General features: G+C 48.9%; 9 protein-coding genes across 9 annotated transcripts; 3 read left to right on the plus strand and 6 right to left on the minus strand.

The window, feature by feature from the left end:
- Window positions 1-265: 265 nt before the first annotated feature.
- BDV27DRAFT_136473 (MFS transporter) lies at window positions 266-2,652 on the minus strand. Its single transcript, XM_032068773.1, has 5 exons — window positions 2,032-2,652; window positions 1,950-1,971; window positions 1,802-1,893; window positions 1,408-1,739; window positions 266-1,349 (listed from the first exon to the last, which is right to left on the minus strand). Exons 1-5 carry the CDS (start codon window positions 2,381-2,383, stop codon window positions 495-497), a joined length of 1,653 nt encoding a protein of 550 aa, XP_031922294.1. The 5' UTR covers window positions 2,384-2,652; the 3' UTR covers window positions 266-494.
- A 509-nt stretch (window positions 2,653-3,161) lies between these two features.
- Window positions 3,162-6,335, minus strand: BDV27DRAFT_136475 (TTC39/IML2 family protein). Its single transcript, XM_032068774.1, has 7 exons — window positions 6,261-6,335; window positions 5,717-6,196; window positions 5,622-5,639; window positions 5,474-5,550; window positions 5,307-5,373; window positions 4,246-5,249; window positions 3,162-4,190 (listed from the first exon to the last, which is right to left on the minus strand). The coding sequence occupies exons 2-7, from the start codon at window positions 5,805-5,807 to the stop codon at window positions 3,360-3,362; spliced, it is 2,088 nt and encodes a 695-aa protein (XP_031922295.1). The 5' UTR covers window positions 5,808-6,196; window positions 6,261-6,335; the 3' UTR covers window positions 3,162-3,359.
- Window positions 6,336-6,564: 229 nt separating this feature from the next.
- Window positions 6,565-7,954, plus strand: BDV27DRAFT_136476 (proteasome regulatory particle lid subunit SEM1). Its single transcript, XM_032068775.1, has 4 exons — window positions 6,565-6,866; window positions 6,996-7,113; window positions 7,237-7,661; window positions 7,871-7,954. The coding sequence occupies exons 1-3, from the start codon at window positions 6,755-6,757 to the stop codon at window positions 7,268-7,270; spliced, it is 264 nt and encodes an 87-aa protein (XP_031922296.1). The 5' UTR covers window positions 6,565-6,754; the 3' UTR covers window positions 7,271-7,661; window positions 7,871-7,954.
- On the minus strand, window positions 7,712-9,343 carry pgkA (phosphoglycerate kinase pgkA; the record flags this gene model as incomplete). The annotated part of the gene is made up of 3 exons (XM_032068776.1): window positions 9,182-9,343; window positions 8,690-9,110; window positions 7,712-8,629 (listed from the first exon to the last, which is right to left on the minus strand). Coding segments are annotated over exons 1-3 (1,250 nt in total), but the record flags the coding sequence as incomplete, so codon positions are not given.
- Window positions 9,344-10,064: 721 nt separating this feature from the next.
- BDV27DRAFT_149763 (Mpv17/PMP22 family protein) lies at window positions 10,065-11,197 on the minus strand (the record flags this gene model as incomplete). The annotated part of the gene is made up of 6 exons (XM_032071113.1): window positions 10,065-10,139; window positions 10,215-10,381; window positions 10,435-10,777; window positions 10,841-10,866; window positions 10,930-11,020; window positions 11,132-11,197. The coding sequence occupies 6 exons, from the start codon at window positions 11,195-11,197 to the stop codon at window positions 10,065-10,067; spliced, it is 768 nt and encodes a 255-aa protein (XP_031922298.1).
- A 463-nt stretch (window positions 11,198-11,660) lies between these two features.
- On the minus strand, window positions 11,661-13,939 carry BDV27DRAFT_136484 (TRAPP trafficking subunit Trs65 domain-containing protein). Its single transcript, XM_032068777.1, has 4 exons — window positions 13,670-13,939; window positions 13,337-13,609; window positions 12,162-13,284; window positions 11,661-12,091 (listed from the first exon to the last, which is right to left on the minus strand). The coding sequence occupies exons 1-4, from the start codon at window positions 13,842-13,844 to the stop codon at window positions 11,908-11,910; spliced, it is 1,755 nt and encodes a 584-aa protein (XP_031922299.1). The 5' UTR covers window positions 13,845-13,939; the 3' UTR covers window positions 11,661-11,907.
- Window positions 13,940-14,097: 158 nt separating this feature from the next.
- On the plus strand, window positions 14,098-16,761 carry BDV27DRAFT_136486 (snoRNA-splicing protein PRP40). Its single transcript, XM_032068778.1, has 4 exons — window positions 14,098-14,271; window positions 14,328-14,482; window positions 14,557-15,610; window positions 15,662-16,761. Exons 1-4 carry the CDS (start codon window positions 14,134-14,136, stop codon window positions 16,718-16,720), a joined length of 2,406 nt encoding a protein of 801 aa, XP_031922300.1. The 5' UTR covers window positions 14,098-14,133; the 3' UTR covers window positions 16,721-16,761.
- A 1,846-nt stretch (window positions 16,762-18,607) lies between these two features.
- On the minus strand, window positions 18,608-20,212 carry BDV27DRAFT_56694 (P-loop containing nucleoside triphosphate hydrolase protein). Its single transcript, XM_032076955.1, has 3 exons — window positions 20,009-20,212; window positions 18,881-19,952; window positions 18,608-18,822 (listed from the first exon to the last, which is right to left on the minus strand). Exons 2-3 carry the CDS (start codon window positions 19,946-19,948, stop codon window positions 18,799-18,801), a joined length of 1,092 nt encoding a protein of 363 aa, XP_031922301.1. The 5' UTR covers window positions 19,949-19,952; window positions 20,009-20,212; the 3' UTR covers window positions 18,608-18,798.
- Window positions 20,213-22,021: 1,809 nt separating this feature from the next.
- On the plus strand, window positions 22,022-26,910 carry BDV27DRAFT_56710 (chromatin-remodeling ATPase CHD1). The gene is made up of 2 exons (XM_032076956.1): window positions 22,022-26,583; window positions 26,635-26,910. The coding sequence occupies exons 1-2, from the start codon at window positions 22,166-22,168 to the stop codon at window positions 26,759-26,761; spliced, it is 4,545 nt and encodes a 1,514-aa protein (XP_031922302.1). The 5' UTR covers window positions 22,022-22,165; the 3' UTR covers window positions 26,762-26,910.
- The last annotated feature ends 112 nt before the right edge of the window (window positions 26,911-27,022 follow it).

Genomic DNA, 27,022 nt, shown 5'->3' on the forward strand with positions numbered 1-27,022 from the left:
AAAAAAAAAAAAAAGGAAAAGAAAAAGAAAAGAAATCAAGAACAGCTTCCATCCTTCATATGTCCAGATTGGTCATTTATTTACTGGACTCTTACACATTCTTTCTATTTTCTTCTTTATTTTATAACCATTGTGACTTTGTCCAACCGGACCACTTTCTTTTTACAATTCTTTATAAATGTTGACACACTTAAAATCATATTCATTGACATATTTGATATTAGATAGTTATTATTTGGTCTGTTAATTAGGAAATAACAAAGAAAATGAAAGCCACGCATTCGTGTGTAGTCATAGGCACGTAATTCGAAAGCCGCTTTTATCCCATGTCACAGCTCTGGTATCTCTAAAGATAACAAATAACAAAAACTTTTATCTTTGCTTCGTCAAAGGGTATAATATGAAGCACCGAATTAACAAAAACAAACCTTACTCAATCATATCCTTTGAGCATGACATCGTCATAATCATTCAGTCACGAAGATAGCGGGCACTCAGTACCCATAAACAGAAGCACGAGACCACTCCCCAGCAGCTCTGATACGCTTCCCGAAGATGTAAAACAAGTACGGAATGGGTATAAGCGCAACCGACACAAAGCCCAGAACACTAGCAGCCCAGGGCACACCCATTTTGCGAAACATGATACTGGCGAAGAGCGGGAAACAGCCGGCGAAGACACTCCGGAGGAAAGTATTGGCTGCTACGGCGCTGGCGGAGACTTTCTGGAAGGTGTCGATCAGGTAGTTGAGGGCGGCTTGGAAGATGGTGAAGAAGCCGAAGCCCATCATCACGGCGCCTATTATGGGGCCGATCCAGTGAATGTCCGGTTGACCGGTCCAGCCGAATACGAACATGCCTGCGGCGAAGAAGACCGATCCTAGCATCATCGGTGGAAGACGGGCTTCGGGGACGGGGAAATTATTGTTTGCTTTGAAGCGCTTGACGTAGAACTTTTGGTTGAGGAGGTTGACGGCAGCGCCGAAAAGGATTCCGACTAGGTACCCTAGGAATGGCAATGCGCCGACAACTTGATTCCAGCCTCGAACTTCTTGGAACTCAATGGGGAAAGCTGCTAGACTGAGGTAGATGATACCGTAAACGAATGAGGCGTAAAGGGCAACTAGGAAACAAATTGGGGTTGTCAGGAGCTGGAAAGGGCGGATGAGGTACTTGTTGCCGAGTTCTTTGAATGTGACATCCCATTCCTCGTGGCGCGCGTGGAGAGCCCAATTGCCACTGTCGAATCGAAGTCTCTGAGCCTTATAGACTAATAACACCGGGGGATAGCTTTCATCTAGGAAGAGAACGTCCATCGCGAGGAAGAACATCATCATAATACCGGTGAGCTGGATGAAGAGATGTTAGTCTCTGTCGATGACGGTACGAAGAGAGCTTAGTACTGACATATTCAGTCCATCTCCAACCAAGATAGCTTTGAACAATTGCACCGCCAACGATGGGTCCTAACACCGGTCCTCCAACCACGGCCAAAGCATAGCCAACAATAGCCGCTCCTCGCTGTTCCGCGGTCCAGATATCACTCAGAACACCGCCAGTGTTAGTGACAGGTGCCGAACCAAAGAATCCGGTGAAAAACCGAGTGATCATAACTGTTTGTAGATCTTTGGCGGTAGCGGTGCCAAAGGAGAATATAGCGGCAATGAAGTATGGGGCTAGAACGGCGGGTTTGCGCCCATAGACTTCGGATAACGGTGCCCATATAAGCGGTCCGAGCCCTAAAGTGACATTAGACAATGATCTCTTGAACGTGGGTGAAGTATCCAGCCTTGAGACCTACCAAACCCGAACAACAGCAATGCTGTACCAAGAGTACCAACTTCCTCGCCGACGCCGAATTCTGCATCAACTTGTCTCGTGCCTGTGGAGTAGCTGTCCATAAGTCAGTATGCCAATGCAAGAGCATAGAGTAAGCCATTAGATCATACATAGAACTTGCCCAAGTCGCACCTGTAACCCAAGCATCGTTAGAACTATAGACAATTACAGAGAGGTAAACGATCTACATACCCATTGTTGTCAGCCCATACAATACAGTGGTGATAGCCTTTTTTCTAAAACTCCAATTAAGCGGTCGATATGGGTCATCAGGTCCATCAAAGTCCACGATCACATCAGTTGATGTTTTGGTATGTGTCAGAGGATGCGTGAAACGTGCGGTCTGGCCAGGTTCTCGACTGCGAATTCTTGAAACTACCGATTGCGCGCGTTGTTCAAAGGCTGACAGGGCAGAGGCCGCTGTGCTCTGCTTCTCCAGCGTTGCATTGGGTCGTTCATCGTAGTTGGTATGCCGCAGCTCTAGCGAATTGCTGTCATCGTCGAGAGAACTATGAGAGGATGAGTGTTCTTCGTCTCTTGTCATGACTTCATTAAACAATGACGTCGGGATCGCAGACTGCCAAGAAAATTTTGTAAAGTATTGAAGGATCTCCAAGGAATGTTTTCCCCCTGGGACAGTAGTGGGAAACGCAAATTAGCACCAAAGAGCAACAGAGCAGTATGTTGCAGACGTCACTCGTTCCAGGCAAAATCGAAAGTCTAGGCAATTCGAACAATTTTGACAGGAACCAGAAGTATATAAAGTTCTTCTCCAACGGCCTGGCGGCGAAAAGCCGTCTTAACCGAGTCACCACTCCGAGACCGTAATCGGACGTCCGACCAAATCTTTTCTTCATTCGCCGCTAAGTTGTCGTAGTGGGGTCACAGCTCGGCTGAAGCCCGTACTGATGATCATTTACCTGCTGTCACCAGCAAATCCAGATGCCAGTGGAAGTTCAATCATGGCCTCTTATTAGTCGCTGCTCAATTCTTTGAAAAGTTAATGGGAGTTGAAATGGCATAATATCCGCATTCAATTTATTCGCCAAGCCTGCCGAACCACTCTGCGGAATATTTTCCGAGAGCGTTTTGGACGCTAAAACGGACGATCGCCGGGGAAAAGAAGAAAGAAAAAGTGGACCGGGTTCCATCAAGTGCCACGTGAGACGGTAGGGTGCCTTGGGATCGGAATAACAATATAAACCATCTTGTATAGCCTGAGTCATGACGTTCGCAGTTTCCGGATAAATAGAAACCAAGAATTTGCCACGATACCTTGGAATGAAATATTGAGTTTCGATCAAGCCATAAAAAGGTAGCCTGGGACAAGAAAAAAGAAAAAGGCTGTCTATGAATTGAGCAATGTTTCAATAGTTTGTGAAGTAATAGCGGTAATCCCTCGAACCTCCATGTAGTATCCAAACATGATCGTAGTCTTCTATTCATATATTCTACCCATCGTATATCTTGCAAAGATAGTTCTTGCAGATACATGTATATGATCATAATACATCAAGTCATCAATTCGTGGGAGTAGAGTGCGTGCTCTCCCACTTGCGCACTGCCTCCATGGCAGCGGTCACCTTGAGACCAATACGAGCGTCCAGCTCGTAGCTTTCCCATCTAGCAGCCTTCTCAAGGTATTCCTTGCATTCCCGCACCTGCTGTCTTTCAAGTTGTGTTACTTCCTCGCCATTAGCGATCTTGGACTCGGCAGCCGGAGCATCGTGAACGGCTATATAACCGGGACGTTCCATCCAGAGATTAGCCGCCATCTCGAAGTGAGCCACTGGATGGATCCAGTTGTCTTTAAGATGACCCGTGAACAAAGACTTGTCATGGTTGAGGACAGACCCTTTAAGCAAGTGTCTGGCCTCGTCGTGTTTACGCATCGCACGCAAGACGGCGGCCCGCAATAGCTGTAGAATTGCCTTCTCTTCGGGGCCTTCTCGGGACCACTTCTTGTTTTCGTCGCTTTCGGACCAGGCAAGCTTCTGCATCGATTCCTCGAGCTGTCCTTGTGTCATCCGGCTATGTCCGTTCCAGAAGAAGATCATCTCTTCGATGGGATCAACGCCGACTGCCTCCACAAGGGGCACACTCCACTCCTTCGCTCGCGCTTCCCACTTGGCAATTTTTCGTGCAACGAATACGTCGAAAGGCAGTTGTCGTGCCATAAAGCGCTTCTTCCCGGCAAACGATGGTGCAGTCTGGAAGTACTCTGTAGCCTTTTCTGCGTGCTCTTCTGCCTTTTTAGGGTCTGTTACAATACTGCTCCGGTATAAGGAAAGGTGAGATGCTCCTGCAATATAATAGTATAATGAACGAGACCAGGAGTTCAACTCGACACACTAAGCACCCGTTAGCAGGCTCATACAAGTGTCTAGTTTGAAAGAGAGTTCAGACCTCGAGAAATGCTTCGGCGCATAGTTCATACTTGTGAAGATACATTGCATTCAAGCTCCGTTCAAACACCCGCAAAGCTTCGACCTGCTTGAGTGGACTGCGCTCCTTGCCGCACAGAAGCTCCAGGGATCTTTGCAGATTCTTGTTCGCTCCTTCCATCCTAGATTCTTCAAGCAGCCAAAGTTGGCTCTTGGGAAACCGCTGCCTCATCTGCGCTAATAGGGCCTCGAGTCTCTGCTGAGGATAGCCCTGCACATCGCCCTGGTCTCCCGGAACTGGATCTGGCATAATATCGCAGTAACGGACAAAACCATTGTAATAACCAAGGATCGCAAAAGCAGCCAGTGCCCCGATCAAATTATTGAACTTACTAGCCTGCCATAGCATCCTCAGTCCCCGCTCCTTATCTCCGTAGAATCCAATGATGCTGAGTAGTTTGCTGAAGGCCGGAGGAACCATGGAGATAACAAGAAGAAGAATACCGAAACAGAAGTTAGAGCCAGAGTGCACGAAGACATCAATCTGGTTTTTGAAGATATCTGAATCGGGGTCGTGGCTTAGCATATCCCCGGGGTTAAGCGTCGATGGCTCAGTCGACTCCTCAGACTTGCTGCTATCCTGAGAGACACTTAGATCCGATAACCTTTGGGGTAGGCCTTTAGCCTCGACGGTGGCTGTCGGGTTGGGTTTGGATGCTTCTCCTTGGTCTGCAGGGGACACGTCGCCGGAATGTGATTGCATATATGCCTGCTCCATCTTAAGGATGCCGTCTAACGTAATGTATGCCTTTCTCATTTTATAGAACCCTTTGATACTTTCTGTAAGGCTCTCATTGAGCACACCCACAACAGCACTCATGAGCTGGGCCATCGCCTGACAGAGCGCGAACTCAGTGCCCGGCGAATAGATCGGCGAGTGATAAGTGTTGGGAGCATGGGAGTTGTGCTGAGCCTTGTGTTGATCACTGGCTGCACTGGTCTCGGCCGTATTAAGTCGTTCCGATGCTGCCAAGGGTCAGTGATCAACCTAGTTCTTGCCGACAGACCAAGAAATTCACGGACCTTGGCGCATAATCTCCTGTTCAAATCCCAGTGTCGCCCGGATAAATGCAACAACCCCTCGTCCAAGCTATACAGGAAGAAAAAGGGATTGTAAGTAAAAGCATCCAAAGGCTCGTTGTGGGTCCTAAGAGCAGTGGTATTGCTCCTCAACCACGGATAATACACACATTGTGAAAAGAGGAAATTCCTTCCGAAAGACCATCTTCGGCGCCGTCAACGTCATCATTCAGAATGAGGGTTGCAGCTATTCTCGTACAACATTAGTATATTTCTTGACTAGGCTTCGGGCATCCACAGCAGGAGAGAAGCGCATACCCCGCATAGCATCCTCAACTACACATTCGAGGAGACACAAATCAGCACATCACTGCACGCATAGCACATTGAGATGATTGCTAAGAAACACTCACGATCCCGCAATTCAACCAACGAGTCCAAAGATTGCGTCGAAGCATTGGCACCAGCCTTCTTGCCATATAACCACGAGCCTACTTTGAGCATGGTGAAAGGTGCAGGTCGCGCGAACCGCCGCAAATGGATACGAGATGGGACGAGAGACGGATTGAAATCAAAATCAATTTTTCGCAGACGTCAGAGCGCAACGTGAAGGGGTGCAAACCCCAAGAGACGGAAAGCAAACAGAATGGGAAGAATATATATAATCTCCCATCAGATACGGTCCAAGGGCGTGGAGGGTCTCCGGGAACATAACCTTCCGGGATACAGAAAGGAAAAAGCGGGAAATCAAGAACAATAAGTAAGAAAGGAGTGGAAGGTCCCGGCCATAAGAGCCGCGATAAGATGGGATGGGTTAAGTAGTAGAACCGTGGTCCACTATGGCGGCGAGGCGGAGCGTTTCGGCCATGCGATAAAGGGTAAAGAACGATGACCTACCAGTGGATGGAAGAACTACTGTTAATAACTTGGTTTAATGAGAATATTATGAACGCATACATTCTCCCCTTTAGCCCCATTCTGGGGATTAACTCGGTAGAGTTATATCTGATAAGTCCTGGTTTTGCTGCTTTCACTTTTTGTCCGGTTTTTTTCTATTGATTTAATTAATAGCTTAAGAGTAACTAAGAGATCTCAAAAAAAAACCCACAGTCTCTCCGGCAGTTCCGGGAGCCTCAAAAAGGGTGTGGTTCACTGGTTATTATGTATTAATGGACATTAATTAGTCACAAACTGGGTTGGCCTTAATTATCGGTCTTGGCTTTCAGGTGTCTGGCGTCAGTGACCAACCCAAAGCCATCGATCGGTCTCCGCGCTTCTTTACAGAAAGCAACACCAGAAGCCCCCCCCCATCAACTCTAATAATCACCACTTGTATAGCTCTCTGGTTCTTTCCCAGTTGAGCTATTCCTGAAAATCCATATTTAATAACATATTTGGTCTATCGCCTATTCCTCTATCCCGAACACATCCTTCTCTCACCCCCACCCACCATGTCGAACTCAACACAATCCCACGATAAGCCCGAAGCTTCGCAGCAACCCCAACAGCAGAAGCCCCCCGTGTTGGAGGAAGACGACGAGTTCGAGGATTTCCCTATTGAAGGTCAGACAATATCAGTGGATTCCGCCCGGTGAAAATAGCAAGGAAGACCAGCGACCAAATTGCGTTACTGGAAGCTTCGATTGCTCCGTGAGGTGGGAGTTTGCGCTGACCGACGGTTTCTATCTACAGACTGGCCACAAGAAGAAACCGAGCAAGCATCTGGATCGGCAAACGGCGCTAATAACCATCTCTGGGAAGAGAGTTGGGATGACGATGATGCCGCTGAGGACTTCTCGAAGCAGTTGAAGTGCGTATTAGTCCCCTATGGTGGCCACGGTGGCCCCAGCTCTAGCAGTTGCTAGGAGCTCGGTGCCATTGTGGCTTATTCATATTACAAGACATGGTACTAATATTGTTGGTTTCATTGCAGGGAGGAACTGAAGAAGGTCGAAGCATCCCGTTAGGATGCAGAGTGGCGTGGTATCGGTTTGCGAGATGAATGACAGCTCAATGAATTAATTGACCGTGGAATTACAATTATACAAGACGAAACGCTATACATAACCTCACAACGGGGCTAAGCTAGATCTCGGTGCTTGGAGAATTTACTTCAAATCTTCCTTGAACTGCACTGTATTAGGATTGAGGATGTGCAGTTGAGGAGGCAATCTATGACAGGATACTTGACGGCAGGCCTACAGTCGAGAAGAGGCGATGAGTTGAGTTTTGTTCGTCACGTATTCTATCAGTATCTACAATTTAATTGTGAAACGAATTCAAAGTCCATCCCACCCCAGATTGAGTTCCGTCGTCCAGCCCTAGTCACTTAAGAAAATCACAGCTTAGGACCCAACACTATGTTATAGCACTCTATCATCAGAACCTTTCTTATAATCATGCGAAAATTGAACAGAATAGCTAATTTTGGATTAATTTATCGTCTCATGTACATTACATTTATGAAAGTTAAACGTCCCTCATAAGCGAGAAGACATGCTGGACATGAAGAGAGACTGTCCGACGCTTCCCCCTTTCAACACATTATTTGCGTTTCGCTTACTTACTTGACAGAGCAGCAACACCTGGGAGCTCCTTGCCTTCAAGAAGCTCCAGGGATGCACCACCACCGGTGGAGACGTGGCTGAGCTTGTCCTCAGCACCGTACTTGGCGGCGACGGTTGCGGTGTCACCACCGCCGATGATGACAATGGAACCAGACTGAGCAGCCGCAACAGCAGCATCAAGGGTCTTCTTGGTAGCGTTGGCGAAGGGCTCCAGCTCGAAGACACCAGGAGGGCCGTTCCAGAGGATGGTCTTGGCCTCGGCAATGGTCTTCTTGTACAGCTCAACACTCTTCTCACCGACATCCAGGCCCATGTATCCATCGGGAATACCGTCAGCATCGGTGGCATAGCCAGTCTTGGCATCAGCGGCGAACTTGTCAGCGGTCACGTAGTCAACGGGCAGAACAATCTCGACATTGTTCTTCTTGGCCTTCTCAACGATCTCGCCAACAATCTTGCTACCGGCCTCATCGAACAAGCTGTTGCCGATCTTGACGTTCTCGAGGGTCTTCTTGAAGGTGAAGGCCATAGCACCAGTGATGATCAGGCTGTTGACCTTGGGCAACAGGTTGTCAATCAGCTGGATCTTGTCAGAGACCTTGGCACCTCCCAGAATGGCCAGGAAGGGGCGCTGGGGGCATTCCAAAGCCTTGGCGAAGTACTCAAGTTCCTTCTTCACCAGGAAGCCAGAAGCCTTCTGGGGCAGGTTGACACCGACCATGGAGCTGTGAGCACGGTGGGCAGTTCCGAAAGCGTCGTCTAAGAGACAAAGATTAGCAGAGGAATACGAAAGTCAACTTGACATCCATGAGAGCTTACTGATGTAGACGTCACCGAGAGCAGTCAATCCCTTGCGGAACTCTTCGACGTTCTCCTTGTCGGCCTTGACCTTCTTGCCCTCGGCATCCTTGGAGCTGCCCTCCTCCTCGGCGTGGAAGCGCAGGTTCTCAAGGAGGATGATCTGGCCGCCGGTGGCCTTGTTCACAATCTCCTCAGTCTCCTTGCCGACGCAGTTCTCGGCGAAGATGACGGTCTTGCCAAGCAGCTTCTGCAGCTCAGCAACAACAGGCTTCAGGCTGTACTTGGGGTTGACCTTGCCATCGGGGCGGCCGAGGTGGGACATGAGGACAACGGCCTTAGCACCATTCTCAATAGCGTACTTGATGGTAGGCAGAGCACCGACGATACGCTGGTTGTTGGTGATGTTCTTGTCGGCATCGAGAGGGACGTTGAAGTCGACCTATAATCGTCAAATGTTAGCATTGACTGGTCCGCGCGAATGAACGAGTTTCATCCGGTGTAGGTACATACACGGATCAAGACGCGCTTGTCCTTAAGGTCGACATCGGTGATGGCAAGCTTGTTGGAGAGAGACATGATGGACGATGTTCTATCACACAAGGTGGGGTTGGTCAGCGTGGAAGGTCAGAGCAGCAAGAAGGGGGGACGGAGTACCTTTTAAATGAGCGAGTGGGATGTTTAGAAATACTCAATACGTTTCACGGTGAACGCCAGTCTCCTGATAGAAGCGGTCGGTTCAGCGGCGGGGTAGAGGAACATTGTTTTGTCTCGTTTGGTGGGGCCACCGGTGAGAGATTCGCTGACGCATCGGACTGTTGCGGGACTGATGTCAATGATGACGGAAGGGTCCGGGGACCTCAGGGGACTCCAGATGCTTTTATTCTCGATAGCCTCGGATCGAGCTAATGTAGATCGCTTTGCTTCAAGTAATGGAATTATATACTACCGCTCTGCCGTTCTCGTACGGAAGGATAGAGGGGTTCTGCCCCTCTCGCTTCCTTTTCCTCCTAGTACGTACTTACCTCATCCGCCCGCCCATGATGGAAGCAGAAAGAACCATCCATGGCACTTGGTTATACCACCTCGAGGTCTACGGTGAAAATCATATGACAGAAGCTCGATGAAACAATGCGTAGAAGGTGTTCCATCATTGTGTAATGATATGCGTGTGAAAACAACCAGCAGTGGAATTGACACCTTTTGAACCGTCCCACCCAAGGGGAAAAGACCTAGACACCAGCCATAAGAATAAGGCAGCAGAACCCAACGATAATATACAACGCCCAGGAAACATCTAGTGACAAAAAGAAAAGACAAAGAGCGACAAATGTGAAATGACTGACGATCCGAAACCCTCCCGAAACCATTCATATCATCATCGCAGGCGATTTAATCAGTCCTCCTCCTCGGAGGAGTTGGTCAAAGACAAGTACGCAGTCCAAGCGATACCAATAGAGGACACAAATGGCTACGAAAAAGAAACAATGGAGTTAGCATTATACAGTCTCAGCATGATGGCCTGGAGTAACAAGGCAACACTTACAATTTGGAACTGGATTGGAACGACTCGGAAGTTAAGAACCTGCACAGCTGGCCAGAGGACGAAATTGGCCTTAAGAGTAGGCAGGTAAACGTCCTGGAATTTGCGTGTCAAGGCTCTACGCCCACCACCTTCAGCGAGTGTCATGAAGGTAAAGAAACACACCAGACCTGTAGCGCTGTTAGCATCCCATATATACCCTGCAGTTCGTAGATAGCCGTACCGAAAGGCGCGAAGAGAAACTGATCTACAGCAACTCGCTTCAAGGCCGGAATGGTCGGGTTTTTCTTGGTGAGAGGGAATGTCCGAGATAAAAATCCGAACCACTTGAACTGGATCGGTGCCATGAAGAAACCATATGACATGAATCGGGTCAGTCGCTCGAAATCGAAAGGCGGAGGCAAGTGCCTCGCGTGGCCCAGCTCCCCAAGAGCTGGTGGCTTTTCTTTATCAAGATCATGAATTTCGATTGAGATGAGATCACTAGGATCATAATTCGGTCGGCCCGGTCGAGCTTTGAAGGCCGTGATCAGCTGCGCAACTGTATCCGCGACTCCACCGAGGACCTACGGCATTCAAGATTAGCTGCGTTCGTTGGAAACAAAGATGTTGGCATAGGTGGTATTTACCGCGTTGGTCACCATAGTAGTCAATACTACAGACTGCATTAGTAGCTTGTCGCCTTTGACGCATTAGATACCAATAAGAAGAGGCTTACCCGGTTTCTCCGCATAGTAGGAGTTGAATTTGGCCGCCAGCCGCATCGCAACCGCCATTTCGATCAGGAAAATTATGCTGTGGAGCAGGGGCTATATACAAGAAGTTAGCAAAGGGTAACCGTCAGTGGTTGCGCAGAATAGAGGAGAGGACAGTGTATAATAGATGCTTTTAGAAAGGCCATGAGTGTTCTAACAACTTACCAAACGGCCATAGATGTATCTCCGGTTTAGTCCATCCAGAATTCTTCGACGCGCCGTGGAGAACATGGTGAAGCTAATTGAAACCGAAAACTAATAGATAATCGGAGTGGAAAAGGATCGAAGGCGAAGGCAAGATTCCGCTCGGCGGGATCCAGCCAGTATGACGCAAAGGAGAGGTCAAGGGCAAAAGAAGGGAGGCAAGTTGGACAAGAAACCCACAACGCTAACCCAGTCAAAATATATGGAATATTTACCGACGTCAGTGGGATAGGTCTCCACTATATAACCAGCGATAAAGGTCGATCACCCTGTCCAGCTCGGGGATGGAATCTTGAAGGGGGTTTCAGATTGTCGTGTGTCAAGTGTCAAGAGGTAATAAGGCTGCCGTATTTAATTGTGGTATTGAATTTGCGGGCGCGTAGATCCAATCCCACTCTAAGATCAGCTGCCCAGTCATTGTATCCGCCTTGCCGCCGCCTTCCGCTTTGCATATTTTTCTGCCTCTGGGGCCGAATCATTAGGTTGCATCATAGACTGGTTCACTGTAGGATTTACCAGGCCAAAGGATGTCTTTTGGCCCCTTTTCTTTTACGGTCTTCTATTATTGCTTCCATGGTTATAAATAGTAAGTGATTAATGGAAGTATTCCTCCCGAGGAGTACTCTGGCTGCACGTTAGCCGCCGATCCTAAAGTCACATGAAAGTCTCTATATCTACTCCGTACACAGGAGCCATTCCTGCATTTCATATCGATATCATAGTGTATGTACGGTGGTCTAATTCGTATCCTGAGGCGGTACTCCTTTTCTATCAAAGGATAGGATATCTGGGAGATCTTTGATGTCTGTCGTCTCGTTCGTGTTGACTTCCACAAGACGCACGGCTTCTAAATGGAGCGCCCCCACTGCCAACGGAAGCAGCTTTAGTTCGGTTGCAAAACATGTTCCGGGTAAAAGTGGACTATTCAAACACATCGAATTAGTCTATCTGTAGTATGAGTAAATCAGTTGTGCAGTTAGGTAAGACTTACCCAACTCGAAGATCCGTGCTCAGACAGACCAGCTCTACCTCTTGCCCTACCACACTCTTCTGCATGGCATGAACGATATTGTCATCTGTCACGGCTTCGGCAACTTGATCCTCCCGCCGACTTGTGAGCGATGAAGACGATGGTCGGGCTACGTGACTCCTCGGATCGGCTCGCTTCCTTCGTGGAATGGCAATCAAAGCGAATTTACGAGGTGTTGTTGACCGATTGACGATGAAAACATTCCAAGAGAAGGGTTTCCCGACCACCACACTAGCAGGGCCAGAAAAGGACACAGTCACTCCCATATCCGCTACAGAGTACGCCCTTTCTCGGAAGGAGCTTCTGCTAGGAGGCCCGCCGGCTGCAGTATTAGATTGATTTGGCGTCATAGGAAGACTAGCCGGCCGGTTGGTCCGTTGCAAAGCCTGACTCGGTCCACCAAACGTAGGGTTGAGGGCCATAGAAAAATCAACATTTGTCCTCCATTGCATCAGAATCCGTGGGTTGCAATAGCTTGAGAGTTTAATAATGGCCTCCAAACGGATGTCTAAGATGCTGACCATCACCGTTGTCGAGGGATTAGGATCTGGGCCATATTCTGGGGTCAGTTTATATATCAAAGTAACGTCATCCCGTGGACGACACGATATGGGCGGAACTAGCCCGGACGCATCAGAGAGGGTTTCAATTGTCCCATCTGACATGTGTAGCTCTGCTTTATCGAAGACTACTTCACAATTGAGGAACGGTGTCACCTCGAAATCAAGGCTTGCCACGGTTGTCGGCCGTCCCGAATAAGAATTCAGTCGAGAGTATCGTATCCTTGCACTGGCTGCAGGCACAACCCTTATCGGATGGCCGGATTGTTGCTGGACGTTATAGATAGGATCTTCGCTGTATTGCGCCGGTACAACCCGCAAAAGTCTAGACGCTGGTAGAAAAGGATCCTTCTGCGGAAAAGCGTTATCAGACGACAATGGCTGCAGAATGTTTGTAGATGCTGGTATCAATGAAGGAAGATAGTCATCGTCACGAGACTCCTGTTGTCGGCTTTCGGACGGGTTGAGGCTAACAGATGCAATAAACAGAAGAGAGGGGTGCTGAATACGTATGCGAGGGCGTTCTGGCACAGTTAGTGAAATAGGCTAGTAGATCTTAGACATAGCAGCCCATACTAAGAAACGTCTCAATGCTCCAAATCACGTAGACATGGTTACCACTTCCCGCCTCCCCTTCAAATTCATTCACTACTACTAGCGGTTCTTCGTCCCTCTTTACGACCCCTGAGAATATTAGGTCCCTAGTAGGTGTCGGGTTCTCAGCAACTGTTTCAGCTGGATCGATGGCGAAGACGTCGAGCTTCACTTCCAGGTGCTGAAGTTGGTGTTTCAGGCTCGCCTGCGAGCAGTTGGAAAGCCTCAGAACAATGCGGGCGGTGCAGAACTCATCTGTATGAAACTATCTATGAGTAAGAGACAGCTCGATTAGGATACCAGACATTTACAAACCAAAGAACAGGAGTGAGCGCTGAGGTATGAATGAGAGAACAGACGATATATCATCCGCTCCCCCTTCCAAGGCAGATGTCAGCGCCGCCTCCAGATCTATATCTGAAGCATGCGGGACAACTGTATCTAGCACAGAATGTCTTAGAAATTCCCCAGGGATTTCGAGGCTCGGCATTGTGAGACCAATTACCGTATGCCCATCTACCAAATAGAGGTAGCAGGCGACATGCGACAATCACGATAATTAGAACGAATTGCCCAATGAACTCTGTCAATGTACGTTCAATTTAAAAAGAGTTTCGAGGGTCGTCGGAGATGATGCTTGGTGTATGGGTGCAGGTGCAAACAACGCAAACATATTTGGTGAAAGGAATGGCAGAGCTTCCGACGCTACTTTTTCGAGCTCCGCGCGTGCTCCATCTGAACGACAGCACTGTTCCTCTGGGGAGCTACCCGCAAACATTATGAATCCGATGAATGGCCCAGGGGCGTCTCCTCTTTGGCAGGAGGCTCGCAACACCGATGGAAGGGTATACTATTACAATGTTCAGACAAAAGCCACACAATGGAATAAGCCTGTGGAATTGATGACACCCGTCGAGGTACGTTTTCTCCCATAATCTACGTTTATATCTACTAACCTGGTCTTATTCTATAGCGTGCTTTGGCGAATCAACCATGGAAAGAGTATACTGCCGATGGTGGTCGAAAGTACTGGTACAATACGGAGACCAAGCAAAGCACTTGGGAGATACCAGATGTCTATAAGAATGCTTTGGCGCAAGCTCAGACGGCCCAACCTCCGCCCGCAGCGTATGTCTTTTGACCTTAGAGCGTTTATATATCTTTTTTCTCTTGGATTTTCACATACTAACCTATGCGCATAGGGCGCCGACGTTTGTCGCGGGCGGTGTTAGCTCGTTTTCCTCCTATCCACAGCAGCGTGAACGCGACGAGTTCGACCGAGGATATGGCGATAGGCGTGGCGGATATGGTTCCGGTGATGCCAATGGGCTTGTGGCTGCTCCTATGCTGGGGGCGACTACAGAGCCAGAGTATGGTTCACTTGAGGAGGCGGAAAATGCGTTCATGAAAATGCTCAGACGCCATAACGTACAACCGGAATGGTCTTGGGAACAAACTATTCGCGCGACGGTTAAGGATCCTCAATACCGTGCTCTGAAAGACCCCAAAGACCGCAAGACAGCCTTTGAAAAATACGCGGTCGAGGTTCGCATGCAGGAAAAGGATAGGGCGAAAGAAAGATTCGCTAAGCTCAGAGCAGATTTCAATACCATGCTGAAGCGTCATCCTGAAATCAAACATTATAGTCGCTGGAAGACCATTCGGCCGATCATTGAGGGCGAGACTATCTTCAGATCTACCGACGATGAGGATGAAAGACGCCAACTCTTCGAGGAGTATGTTCTTGAACTCAAGAAAGAACACGCCGAACAGGAATCCGTTAAGCGTAAAGCTGCAATGGATGAGCTGGTGAATATCCTGAAGTCACTCGAGCTCGAGCCATACACACGGTGGTCTGAAGCGCATGCCATCATCCAGTCAAATGACCAGGTGCAAAATGACGATAAGTTCAAATCCCTCAGCAAGTCCGATATTTTGACTGTCTTTGAAAACCATATCAAGTCTCTTGAGCGGGCATTCAACGATGCGCGTCAACAACAGAAAGCCGCAAAGGCAAGAAAAGAGCGTCATGCTCGTGAGCAGTTCACTGAACTTTTGAAAGAGCTGAGGTCTCAGGGCAAGATCAAAGCCGGCAGCAAATGGATGAGCATCTACCCACTGATTAAAGAAGACCCGCGTTATCTTGGAATTTTGGGTAATTCGGGTTCATCTCCCCTAGATCTCTTTTGGGATGTGCTCGAGGAGGAAGAGCGGTCGCTTCGAGGCCCGCGAAATGATGTTTTGGATGTTCTTGACGTGAGTGGTCCTGACTTATTTGCTATTTGTCTACTAACACGCCTTTCGCAGGACAAACGCTTCGATGTTACGCCTAAGACTACCTTCGATGAATTCAACGCCATTGTGCTTGCTGATCGCCGCACGGCCAATCTTGACCAAGAGATCCTTCAACTTATCTTCCAGCGCATTCAGGATAAAGCAATTCGACGGACTGAAGAGGAAAAGCATGCGGCCGATCGTCATCAGCGCCGTGCTGTTGATGCCCTACGCTCGCGGATCAAACGTCTGGAGCCTCCTGTCCGACCGACAGATACTTGGGATCAAGTGCGTCCCAGGGTAGAAAAGTACGAGGAGTATAAGGCCATCGAATCGGATGAACTTCGACAGGCTGCTTTTGACAAGGTCATCCGCCGCCTAAAAGAGAAGGAAGAGGATGTCGATCGGGACCGTGACCGAGATCGTGGTAGCCGACGCGATCATTATGACCGCAGTGACCGTGATCATCGTAGCTATAGGGGCGAGAGGCGAGGAGCTTCTAGTCGTCTTAGTCGTACCCCAGAACCGGATGCCTACGAGGCGGACCGGCGTAAAGCCCAGGCAGACCGCGAGCGTTCCTACCGGAAGGTTAGTGGGCTCTCACCGGTGCGAGAGAGGCGAGAAGAGCGTGATCGAGAAAGAGACCGAGATAGGGACCGCTACCGCGAGCGTGACCGTGACCGCGAGCGTGATCGTGATCGTGATCGTGACCGTGACCGCGATTGGGATCGTGAACGAAGCACACGTTCTCTCAGCCACTATGACCGCGAACGCCGCGACCGAGAAGAAGAGCGTGAAAGACTCTATCGCACGCGCGGTGATCCACGGGGCAATCGCGACGAACTGGACTACGGTGCTGACACTCGAAGCACCGTCAGCAACGACCGTCGGCGCAGACGTGATAGCGATACAGAAAGCGTTGCCAGTCGCTCTGCTAAGCGGTATCGTCGCGACAGCCGCGAACGAGAGCGCAGTGGAGGTCCCAAGCGTGACAAAGACCGTCGCGAGCGCACCCCAGCCGTAGAGGAAGCAAAGAAGGAGGAGAAGGCCGTTCATTCTGGTAGTGAGGAAGGAGAGATCGAGGAAGATTAGTATTTTTAAGTATTATTATGAACGGGTATGCAGTTAGGAAGTCAATACATCTATTTCAAGTGAAGAAAAAAGGGTTCTAGGCATTGGCAATATGCTTATTCCATCCTCTTAACGTCAAGATGTACGCCGGACTATCCATGACCTAAACTGTGGTCTCCCTCTTCACCGTAGAGCATACTACGAGCAGCTTTCCTTGGGAAAGTCTCTGAGTTGCCTATATATTACGCTCCATATCAACTTGCTACCGGGATCCCAAAGCCGCCTCTAAAACACAGTTGTTACATTGGCCTGTTCGTTTTTCAAAATCACTAGAGTTGGTCTCTAGTTATCACCCATATCACCCGTCATCCAGTTCGGTAGTACCGTACAGGTGTCCTATATGTTCTCGATAGTAATTTCCCTGCAGTCATGGTGGAAGTTATTTGTTTCAAGTTAGAGGTCGAGCTTCCGGGGCTGTTTGGAAGATTTCTCCATAGGTATGCCACTGGGCAACCAAGGCTGTTAGACATACTGTAATGATAATCAAGGGCCAATACATTTTCGCTATACTCGGGATGGAGGGTCTCGTGAGGGGACGAGGGGAGAATCCCTAGCCTTTCTAATAATTTACAGTATATGAATGAAACACCCCCTAAAGTCGTTGGGTTATCATGACAACAATCCTTTCACAAAGAGCAACGACAAGAAACATCCAGTGCCAGGATCAAAAATAAATATCAAATTATAGTCACCAATCTTGCTATTTGTTCAGGACAAGCCAAATTGAATGAGTCTCTCGGTGTACTCAACCCTGGTCTTGTTATCGCGTGGTTTCTCAGAGCGGACTTAGAGAGCATATCCTTACCAGTGTCTGCAGAGTCTCAGACAACTCTGTGCTGTTCATGATATCTCCTCGTGCTTCGCTTCTTCTAGTACTTCGTGGCTCCAGATACGTGGGTTCATCCAGACTTAAGGTACTCATCCATAGCTAAGTTTCTGAAAACGCGGACATGTTCCAGTACACGGCTTTTGGTCGTAGGGTATCTTGAAAAACAGAGAAAGGTGCCTCTTGCTATTATAGCGGTTTCTATTTGTATAGACTACCGTTTTGAATGATCCAGATGTTGGTTGTTCTCTTAAGGCGGGAAGATATATTTTCGGGTTTTGTTACTATCCGAAGTAGTATCATGGTGTGAGCATTAACAAGGATCATGTCACCGAGGATGCCTAAAAGAAGGCAAAGAAAATTGTATATCAGGATTATAATATACCATCTAGATGTATGCTCAAAGATTTCCTAGGGGTTATCAATTGGACATTCCCGCTTAAGTTACGATCTTTGCAGAGGCAATTGGGGTTACAAAAGGTCTTTGACTTGCCAACCTTAAGTCACTGGAATATCTGAATTTCTTACATGACCAGTAACTTGGGCGTACCCAGTATCACACGCAAATTGCAAAAAGTGAACACTACTTCATTCAACTACCATATATACAATACGAGTATGAGTAACGAGGCTGCTCACAGACAAGTGAAGAATATGAACTATGGTCAGCTATCTTGACCTATATCCAGTCCCTTTGCCTTCGCTGAATCATCTACATGCCGGCCAAGTGACCATCTATGCCATAAAATCATCAAAACTTTTGACAATCACAACTCCGCATGATCACGCCATCCAAAAAACCATTACCCAAAAAATCCCCCATTTGAACTAGGGTCCTATGTCTCCACCTACGAACATGGTGAAGGCAAATGTTAATTTAGCGGACAGAGGTGTGGGTGTGGGTGTGAGAAGGACAACAATGAGAGACGACAACTAGACGCAGCGAAGCGGACTGGAACAGGTAGAACACCGGCCCTAGTCATTGTTGTCTTCTTCATCGTCTTCCTCCTCCGAAGCACCATCCATATCACCAAGAGGGCGCACACCACGAAGACGGCGCCGCCTAGTTTGAGTTGAAGCCTTGGTAACGCCGAAAAACGCCACTAACCGAAGGTCCCTCCGTTTCCCGCGACGTCGATCTTGCCGCCGATGGGAGTCGCGATCATCATAATCTCTACGACGGTCGCGGTCATGCTTCCCTGGGACAACCTTTTCAATTCTCTTCCTCCAGGAAGAACTAAAGAAGATAAATGTCAGCATCAAGCTCATGTGCAACACTAGCCAAAGAGACTTACGTAGTTGCCGCTCAACTTCTGTTCCTGGTCCATCTGACTCTGGTACTTGTTGATACGAGGGCGGTAACTGTTGGGATCACGACGGAAGGTAACATCCAGGCTCTGCAAGAAACTGTTGCAGCCGGTAACCAGAGATTCGGGCGCGTTGGCGTGCGCATCGATGGAAGGCTTGCCGTCGAAAACAATGACTCTGTCAGCAAGATAAGTAGACATGATAAAATCGTGCTCGACAATGAAAGCGGTCTTCTTGGTGTGCATAATGAAACGCTTAATGACCCTCGCAGCCACGATACGCTGCTCGGAGTCGAGATAAGCACTAGGCTCATCGATCAGGTAAATGTCGGCGGGAATTCCGAGAGCCAGGACGATAGCAACACGCTGCAATTCACCACCAGACAGGTTCTGGACCTCCTGGTCAATGAAGTCGTCGATCTTAAGGGGCTTGTAGACGTCGGTCTGGAACTGTGGCGACAAGAAAGCAGCCTTGATACGCTTGAAGAACAACTGACGGACAGTGCCTTGGAACTTGGGGGTAATCTTCTGAGGCTTCATGCTGATGTTCAACTTGGGCACCGAGACATTGTTATCGGGCTTCTCGGCGCCAGCGAGCATCTTACAGAAAGTGGTCTTGCCGGTACCATTCTCTCCCATCATGACGACAATCTCCGAGTCCGTGAAGTTGCCGGCATCAATCTTCAAGTGGAAGTTACCAAGAGTTTTCTCCATGGCTGGATAGCTGAAAGCACGGTCTCTGTTAACCATGAAGTCATCACCTGCCTCGGCGAGACGGAAGGTGAGAGATTCCTCTCGGAACCGAAGGTTCTCAGTCGGGATATGACCATCCAAGAAGATATTGATACCTTCACGGACCGAAGAGGGCAATGTGACCACACCATAAACTGCAGGCCTTCCGTAAAGCACGCAAACAAAATCGGAAAGGTAGTCAAGGACAGCCAAATCGTGCTCAACAACGATAACATAGTCGTCGGGTCGCAGAAGCTCTCGGATTGTACGGGCGGCAGCGAGACGCTGTTTGACATCAAGATAAGACGACGGTTCGTCAAACATGTAACTATAACTCTGTCAGAACCAAGGTCACAAGCATAAAACTGGGCAAATCCCTCTTACACGTCGGCCTTTTGGACGCAGACCAGACCAATGGCGAATCGCTGAAGCTCTCCTCCGGAGAGATGACCAATGTCACGTCCTTTAACTTGGCGAAGCTCTGCGAAAAATCCTGGTTAGTGATGAAACGAGCCAAACGTGTAAGTTCTACAAACCAAGGACATCAAGAATGTGCTCCATGTTGTCCATCTGAGCACGAGCTTTGATGAGATCGCCGACATTCTGGACTGGACCCTTCACTGCCCTAGGGATCTGGTCGACATACTGAGGCTTCACAACGGCCTTCAGGTCATCTTCCAGCACTTTGGTGAAATAGTCTGCATAGTATTAGCAACCGTTGTTTTCTTCTTCGCGGCGCCAAAAGGAAACGTACTCTGCAGTTCGGAACCACGGAAATACTTCAAGATTTCTTCCCAGTCAGGAGGGTTGTCATAACGTCCAAGGTTAGGCTTTAGCTTTCCGCTAAGAATCTTCAGCGCGGTACTCTTTCCGATACCGTTTGTGCCAACAAGACCAAGGACCTGTCCAGGACGAGGCATGGGAAGACGGTGAAGCTTGAAACTGTTCGCGGAGTAACGGTGGGTGACCTGGGTCTCCAGGTTGGTCGGCAGGTTGATAATATGAATCGCACCGAAAGGACATTTCTTAGGACAGATACCGCAACCGATACAGAGGCGCTCGGAGATGAAGGCGATTTTCGATTCGGGGGTGACCTCGATACAGAGCTTACCCGTACGGACGACGGGGCAAGCCTTCTTACATTCCTGGCGACATTTCTGCGAACATATAAGTATCACTCTGTGAATGGAATAGAAAGCAGGTGCGGTATCGCGTACCTTCGGTTTGCACTGATTGAATTGAAGAAGTATGCGTGAGCAAAAAAGTCGTATACCTAGATAATCGACAGCGGGGTACTTTCGAACTTACTTTGTCACTGTTGACAATAGCAATTCTATAAACAAAATCGTATTAGTGAATGCTTTTAAGTATATGACAGTAATCACACCACAAGGGACCATACCTGGTAAGCTTGTCAGACATGGTGCCTGTTCAAGTCGTATCGACGCGCAAATGGGGCGACTGATGGCGATATATATGTATAAGTAGTTGCAAAAGCAATGTCCACAGTGGAGTGGCCTCTACCGGGCAGAAAACTTGACACTGCTCCAGTCGTGCTGGCGGAAGATAAGAGACACCAGATAACTGCGCAAGTAGATTGCCAGCAGGTATTGAAGTGGAGGAAAGGAGTGCTGAAAGGCCTCGAGGAAGAGGGGCTTGGAGAAGAAAACTATGTCAGGCATTGTGGGCAGCCGTTCCTGCCTCAGGCATAAAGCATGACAGCATTATTTCCTCCGCTTCTTATTGGTGGGTGGGTGAGTCCCACGATTTTTCTCCGGAATATCATATGATCCGACACACCGAAGCACGTGATAAACCGGCGCCGTGAAGCCTATTGGAGTCTCGCTTGTGCCGGCGCTAAGCCACACAGAGGATGGTGGGCTGTGACAGCCTGAAGGATCAGGCTGCCGGCCAATCCCTTCACGGAGACTTGCTCACCTCCAGCCGACGTACAACTCTCTTTCTACTCCCTCATCATATTCTCAGCGGTCTTCATTTCTCGCCCTCTCCACCACTTCATCCCCCCCCTCTTCCCCACCTCGCTCTTTACCTTTTTCACCATTATTTCCCTCAATTTATCCTGCCTTGGGGTCACCAAGCTATGGATTGTGAGTATTTTATTCTTCTTTTCTAGCCTTTTCAAGACGTGTCCTGGTACTGTCGGCTGGGGTACTTCTCCACGGTCTCGACCCACCGAGAAACACAAGAATTCCTCTCCATATCCTGTGTTGAGGTTTTCTGAATTCCTTTAGGTCAAGGTCTGGATGTAGCTCTTCTCCTGGGTCTGGTTTTGCCTATGATTTTGTCCCTACAATTATAATACTCACTTCAACCCTCTTCGTCGCGTTTCATCAGAGCTTCCATCAAAAATAACATCCGTGCATCATATCCTGCCTCCTACCTGATTGTCTTGACTTCCAGGCTCCTAACGATCGGAAACTGAGTCGCGTACTGCTGTTTTATGTCGCGCTGTATCTTTGATCCCTCGCCAGGCCTGTCCTGAGCTTCAATGCTAATGTCTCTTCTCACATAGCTACTAGCATGGTGATCCCATCTACCTCGGAGCCCTCGATCGCGATGGCTTTCGCCAATGGCCATCCGGACTCGCCTGCCTCCGACACTGCCAGCTTTAGGAATGAGCCTTTAGCTAGTGATGGTGACAGCAACATGTTCGATTCTGTTGACAACCATGTCGTTTCCGACTCTTCCCCGGATCCTGACGCCGCGGACGAGTCCTTCAACGCCGACTCTCCTGATGCAGAAGGGTACGAGGATGATTCTGCAATGGAGGACAACGCGAAGGACAGTAGCCAGTCCAGCAACGAAAATTCTTCATCATCTGAATCCGGCCGGGGGACAAAACGGAAATCATCCTCGGTCAATGAATCGGACTATATCAGACAGAACCCAGATCTGTACGGACTTCGCCGTAGTGGACGCGCTCGTACGACACGTCAGGTAGCCCAGTCTCTCTCAGACTCAGACTCGGATGCAGTGGCGCCTCGCTCAAAGCGTCGGCGCCCTGTAGCTTCACAACAAACCTCCAAGCGCCCCTCCCGCTCCGCAACCCAGTCTTCATTCTCGGAAGATTCAGAAACATCTGAATCCGAATACGGGGGCAGCCGTGCTCGTGCAAGCAAGGCGAAACGTCGCCGACAACAGGCGTCAGCAAGCGCCCCTTCTCATGCCGAGGTCCGCTTCTCGACAAGGAATGCTGCTAGGGTCTCCACATACAATGAGGACGATGATGACTCAATGTTCGAGGATGACCCAGATGATCTAATGCAGAATTACTGGGTGAATGCAGTGGAAGATGACCGTCCTGCCGTGGATATTGTTCTCAACCACCGCCTGAAAGCAGATGTAGACTCTAGTAATACCGACCTCGATCGCCATGACTTCGAGTTCTACATAAAATGGCAAGGCAAATCCCATTACCACGCGACATGGGAAACTGCCGAGTCTCTTGCAAACTGCCGCAGCACTCGCCGCCTTGACAATTACATCCGAAAGGTCCTGTATGAAGAAATTCGTTTGAGGCAAGACGAGGATGTAGCCCCTGAGGATCGGGAAAAGTGGAACCTGGATCGCGAAAGAGACGTAGACGCCATTGAGGATTACAAACAGGTTGAGCGAGTCATTGCTACGCGGGAAGGCGATGAGGGAACCGAATACCTCGTGAAATGGAAACGCCTCTTCTACGACTCCTGCACGTGGGAAAACGAGGAACTCGTTAGTGAAATCGCTCAGTGCGAAATAGATCGCTTCTTAGATCGTTCGTCTCGGCCTCCAGTCTCCGATAAGTCGGAGTCCAATCCTGCCAGCCGAAAGTCATTTGAAGCCATCAAGGGTACCCCAAGCTTCTTGCGCAACGGCGAGTTGAAGGAGTTTCAGGTTAAGGGTGTCAATTTTATGGCCTTCAACTGGGTCAAGAACCGCAACGTCGTTCTCGCCGACGAAATGGGTTTAGGTAAAACTGTACAGACTGTTTCTTTCATTAACTGGCTACGGCATGTTAGACGCCAGCAAGGGCCCTTTGTGGTCGTCGTCCCCTTGTCTACCATGCCGTCCTGGGCGGAGACGTTTGATAACTGGACGCCCGACCTGAATTATGTTGTCTATAACGGTAATGAAGCTGCTCGTACAGTTTTACGAGAGCACGAGCTCATGATTGATGGCAATCCTCGACGGCCGAAGTTCAACGTCCTCCTAACAACCTATGAATATGTCCTCCTAGACTCCGCGTTCCTGAGCCAATTTAAATGGCAATTCATGGCTATCGATGAGGCACACCGACTTAAGAATCGTGAATCTCAGCTGTATGCAAAGCTTCTCGAGTTTAGGTCTCCTGCTCGGCTCCTTATTACCGGTACTCCTATTCAGAACAACCTCGCTGAACTTTCTGCCCTTCTGGACTTCTTAAATCCTGGCGTGGTTGACATTGATGCCGACATGGATTTGAACGCGGAGGCTGCCTCTCACAAGCTTGCGGAGTTGACGAAGGCCATACAACCTTTTATGCTTCGGCGAACGAAATCTAAAGTCGAATCAGACCTGCCTCCCAAGGTGGAAAAGATCATTCGAGTAGAGCTGTCGGATGTTCAGCTGGAGTATTATAAGAACATTCTTACGAAAAATTATGCTGCGCTGAACGACGGCGCTAAGGGCCAAAAACAGTCCCTCTTGAATATTATGATGGAATTGAAGAAAGCCAGTAATCACCCTTTCATGTTTCCGAATGCCGAAGCGAAGATTTTGGATGGTAGCACTCGCCGAGAGGATGTGTTGAGAGCCATGATCACCAGTAGTGGCAAGATGATGCTTCTCGACCAGCTCTTAGCGAAGTTGAAACGTGATGGCCATCGTGTCTTAATCTTCAGTCAAATGGTTAAAATGCTTGACCTTCTTGGCGAATATATGGAGTTTCGTGGCTATACGTATCAACGGCTTGACGGAACAATTCCGGCGGCTTCTCGTCGCCTGGCCATTGAGCATTACAATGCCCCTGGAAGCAGCGATTTCGCCTTCATTCTCTCTACACGAGCAGGTGGTCTGGGAATTAACCTCATGACGGCTGATACGGTTGTTCTGTTCGACTCGGATTGGAATCCCCAGGCCGATCTGCAGGCCATGGCAAGAGCACATCGTATAGGACAGACGAGGCCGGTTAGTGTGTACCGTCTAGTCTCCAAAGATACAGTAGAAGAAGAAGTGATTGAGAGGGCCCGGAATAAGCTTCTTTTGGAATTCATCACGATCCAGCGTGGTGTCACCGACAAGGAGGCATCAGAGATTCAAAACAAGATGGCGCGAAATGGAATCTCCATCACTGAACCGAACTCGACTGAGGATATTTCCCGTATTCTCAAGCGTCGTGGCCAGAGAATGTTTGAACAGACTGGAAACCAGGAGAAATTGGAGCAGCTTGACATCGACTCCGTGCTTGCAAATGCTGAATTACATCAGACCGAACAAGCCGAGGATATCCAGGCTGATGGCGGTGAAGAATTTCTCAAGGCTTTTGACTATGTCGATATCAAGGTGGATGACCTTACATGGGACGACATTATCCCCAAGGAGCAGCTGGAGGAAATCAAAGCTGAGGAGAAAAAGAAAGCTGACGAACGCTACCTCGCCGAGGTTATCGAACAAAATCGGCCACGCAAACGTAATGTGCCTGGGGATGGACGAGATTCCCGTGAAGAGCGTAAAGCAAAGAGACTTGCGAGGGCTCAAGTTTCCCTTGATGATGATGGCGACGAATCCGATTCGAATACGCAACTGGACCCCAAACGACCACTTATAGAGAAGGAATACCGCCACCTGTTGCGGGCCTTCCTGCGTTATGGTGATATAGATGATCGCGAAGAGGATGTTATCCGTGAGGCGCGTCTACTGGACCGTGATAGGGAGACTGTTAAGGCTGCACTTCGTGAGATTACTGAAAAGGCTTCCTCTCTTGTCCGTGAGGATATTGAGAAGATGGAAGCTCTTGAACACGCAGGCAAAATGCCTACTAAGAAGGAGAAGAAAGCTGTTTTGTTTGACCTACATGGTGTTAAGCGTCTTAACGCATATACCATTGTTGAGCGCCCCGCTGAGATGCGGATTTTGAAGGAAGCGACAAACGCGGTATCTGATTTCAAGAATTTTCGGGTTCCCGAAGCCACCAAGGCGGCTGACTACTCCTGTCCATGGGGTGCCCGGGAAGATGGAATGCTTTGCATTGGCATCATACGCCACGGCTATGGTGCCTGGGCTCAGATCCGAGATGATCCGGATCTTGCACTTGGGGATAAGTTTTTCCTGGAGGAGCACCGGGTTGAACGGAAAAACGAGCGTCTGAACGCAGAAGATAAGTCTACTAAATCTCCCGGCGCTGTTCATCTTGTCCGCCGGGCAGATTATCTGCTATCTGTTCTCAAAGACAAGGTTACCAATGGTTCAAGCGTCAATGCCAAGAGGGCTGTCGAAAATCACCACCGCAATAACCGCAAAGGCTCTCGGCCCCACGCTAGTGCTAGCGTTTCTGCTTCCCCGGCGCCTTCGATCTCACGCAAAGGCCATCGTGAAATGGATCGGTCAAGACATCGTTCTCATACTCATGGGGCTAGGGATAGCGTCGAACGCCATCACACTCCGAACTACGACTCCCGACCAAGGTCTTTTCATGAGAGCGAACGCGCCCGCCATAGGACGTCCGATGCGTCGAGTGAAGATGTTCGTCGCCGGAAGAATAGTGAGAACGGTTATTCTGCAGGCAAGGAGGACGTTGCACGCCTCTTCTTTAAGCCTATTCGTGAAGACCTCAAGAAGGTCTCAGCTGTTACCAAGGAGAACTACCCGAATAAAGCGGAGCGGGCTTCTGAGTTACGGAATCTTCTCCGTAAGATCGGTGAATTTATAGATGGTACTTTGAAGGGACAAGGCTCTGTTCATTCCTTAGAGACTCGTTTATGGTTTGTTTCTCGCATTTCTTGTCTCGATATCCCTCACTGACTAAATGATAGGCATTTTGTTGCGGATAATCATTGGCCTAATAAAGAAGCTGGAGGAGCCAAACTTCAGGAAATGTATCGAAAGTTGATGGCTGCGCAAAAAGTTGCAGCTGCTGCCCCAGCTTCCAATGGAAGCTAGCGGTGCTCGCGTGGTGCAGCCAAAACAAAAAAGATTGTCCACTTCGATTCTGTGGTGTATTCGTTTTCTTTCTTTCTTCATTCACGGTAAATATGCATCATTGGGAAAGCATGGCGACGGCGTCTGGTATGATATATGAAGGAGTGTTGAGCATGAGTGGACTTGATATGATGTTTCCATGATATAACTTGGCTTTTTATGTTTCACATTTATTTCTGTTCTGCGATTGGAGCAAAACGCTTGCCGACATGTTCGCATATC

This window comes from Aspergillus caelatus (assembly GCF_009193585.1).
Source record: "Aspergillus caelatus strain CBS 763.97 unplaced genomic scaffold BDV27scaffold_277, whole genome shotgun sequence".
NCBI classification, from domain to species: Eukaryota; Fungi; Ascomycota; class Eurotiomycetes; order Eurotiales; family Aspergillaceae; genus Aspergillus; species Aspergillus caelatus.

Coding starts and splice junctions, on each gene's coding strand:
- BDV27DRAFT_136475 (XM_032068774.1), bottom strand. CDS start 5,807: ATGCTCAAAGTAGGCTCGTGGTTATATGGCAAGAAGGCTGGTGCCAAT. Junction 5,250..5,306: donor ACAGGAGATTATGCGCCAAG/GTCCGTGAATTT, acceptor GACCCTTGGCAG/CATCGGAACGACTTAATACG. Junction 4,191..4,245: donor GCGCCGAAGCATTTCTCGAG/GTCTGAACTCTC, acceptor ACGGGTGCTTAG/TGTGTCGAGTTGAACTCCTG.
- BDV27DRAFT_56710 (XM_032076956.1), top strand. CDS start 22,166: ATGGTGATCCCATCTACCTCGGAGCCCTCGATCGCGATGGCTTTCGCC. Junction 26,584..26,634: donor TCCTTAGAGACTCGTTTATG/GTTTGTTTCTCG, acceptor ACTAAATGATAG/GCATTTTGTTGCGGATAATC.
- BDV27DRAFT_136476 (XM_032068775.1), top strand. CDS start 6,755: ATGTCGAACTCAACACAATCCCACGATAAGCCCGAAGCTTCGCAGCAA. Junction 6,867..6,995: donor CGAGGATTTCCCTATTGAAG/GTCAGACAATAT, acceptor TTCTATCTACAG/ACTGGCCACAAGAAGAAACC. Junction 7,114..7,236: donor GACTTCTCGAAGCAGTTGAA/GTGCGTATTAGT, acceptor GTTTCATTGCAG/GGAGGAACTGAAGAAGGTCG.
- BDV27DRAFT_56694 (XM_032076955.1), bottom strand. CDS start 19,948: ATGTTTGACGAACCGTCGTCTTATCTTGATGTCAAACAGCGTCTCGCT. Junction 18,823..18,880: donor AGAAGTTGAGCGGCAACTAC/GTAAGTCTCTTT, acceptor TATCTTCTTTAG/TTCTTCCTGGAGGAAGAGAA.
- BDV27DRAFT_136484 (XM_032068777.1), bottom strand. CDS start 13,844: ATGCCGAGCCTCGAAATCCCTGGGGAATTTCTAAGACATTCTGTGCTA. Junction 13,285..13,336: donor GAGCATTGAGACGTTTCTTA/GTATGGGCTGCT, acceptor TAACTGTGCCAG/AACGCCCTCGCATACGTATT. Junction 12,092..12,161: donor AGCACGGATCTTCGAGTTGG/GTAAGTCTTACC, acceptor GTGTTTGAATAG/TCCACTTTTACCCGGAACAT.
- BDV27DRAFT_136486 (XM_032068778.1), top strand. CDS start 14,134: ATGAATCCGATGAATGGCCCAGGGGCGTCTCCTCTTTGGCAGGAGGCT. Junction 14,483..14,556: donor GCCCAACCTCCGCCCGCAGC/GTATGTCTTTTG, acceptor CTATGCGCATAG/GGCGCCGACGTTTGTCGCGG. Junction 15,611..15,661: donor ATGTTTTGGATGTTCTTGAC/GTGAGTGGTCCT, acceptor CGCCTTTCGCAG/GACAAACGCTTCGATGTTAC.
- BDV27DRAFT_136473 (XM_032068773.1), bottom strand. CDS start 2,383: ATGACAAGAGACGAAGAACACTCATCCTCTCATAGTTCTCTCGACGAT. Junction 1,972..2,031: donor GTATGGGCTGACAACAATGG/GTATGTAGATCG, acceptor CTTGGGTTACAG/GTGCGACTTGGGCAAGTTCT. Junction 1,894..1,949: donor GCGACTTGGGCAAGTTCTAT/GTATGATCTAAT, acceptor ACTTATGGACAG/CTACTCCACAGGCACGAGAC.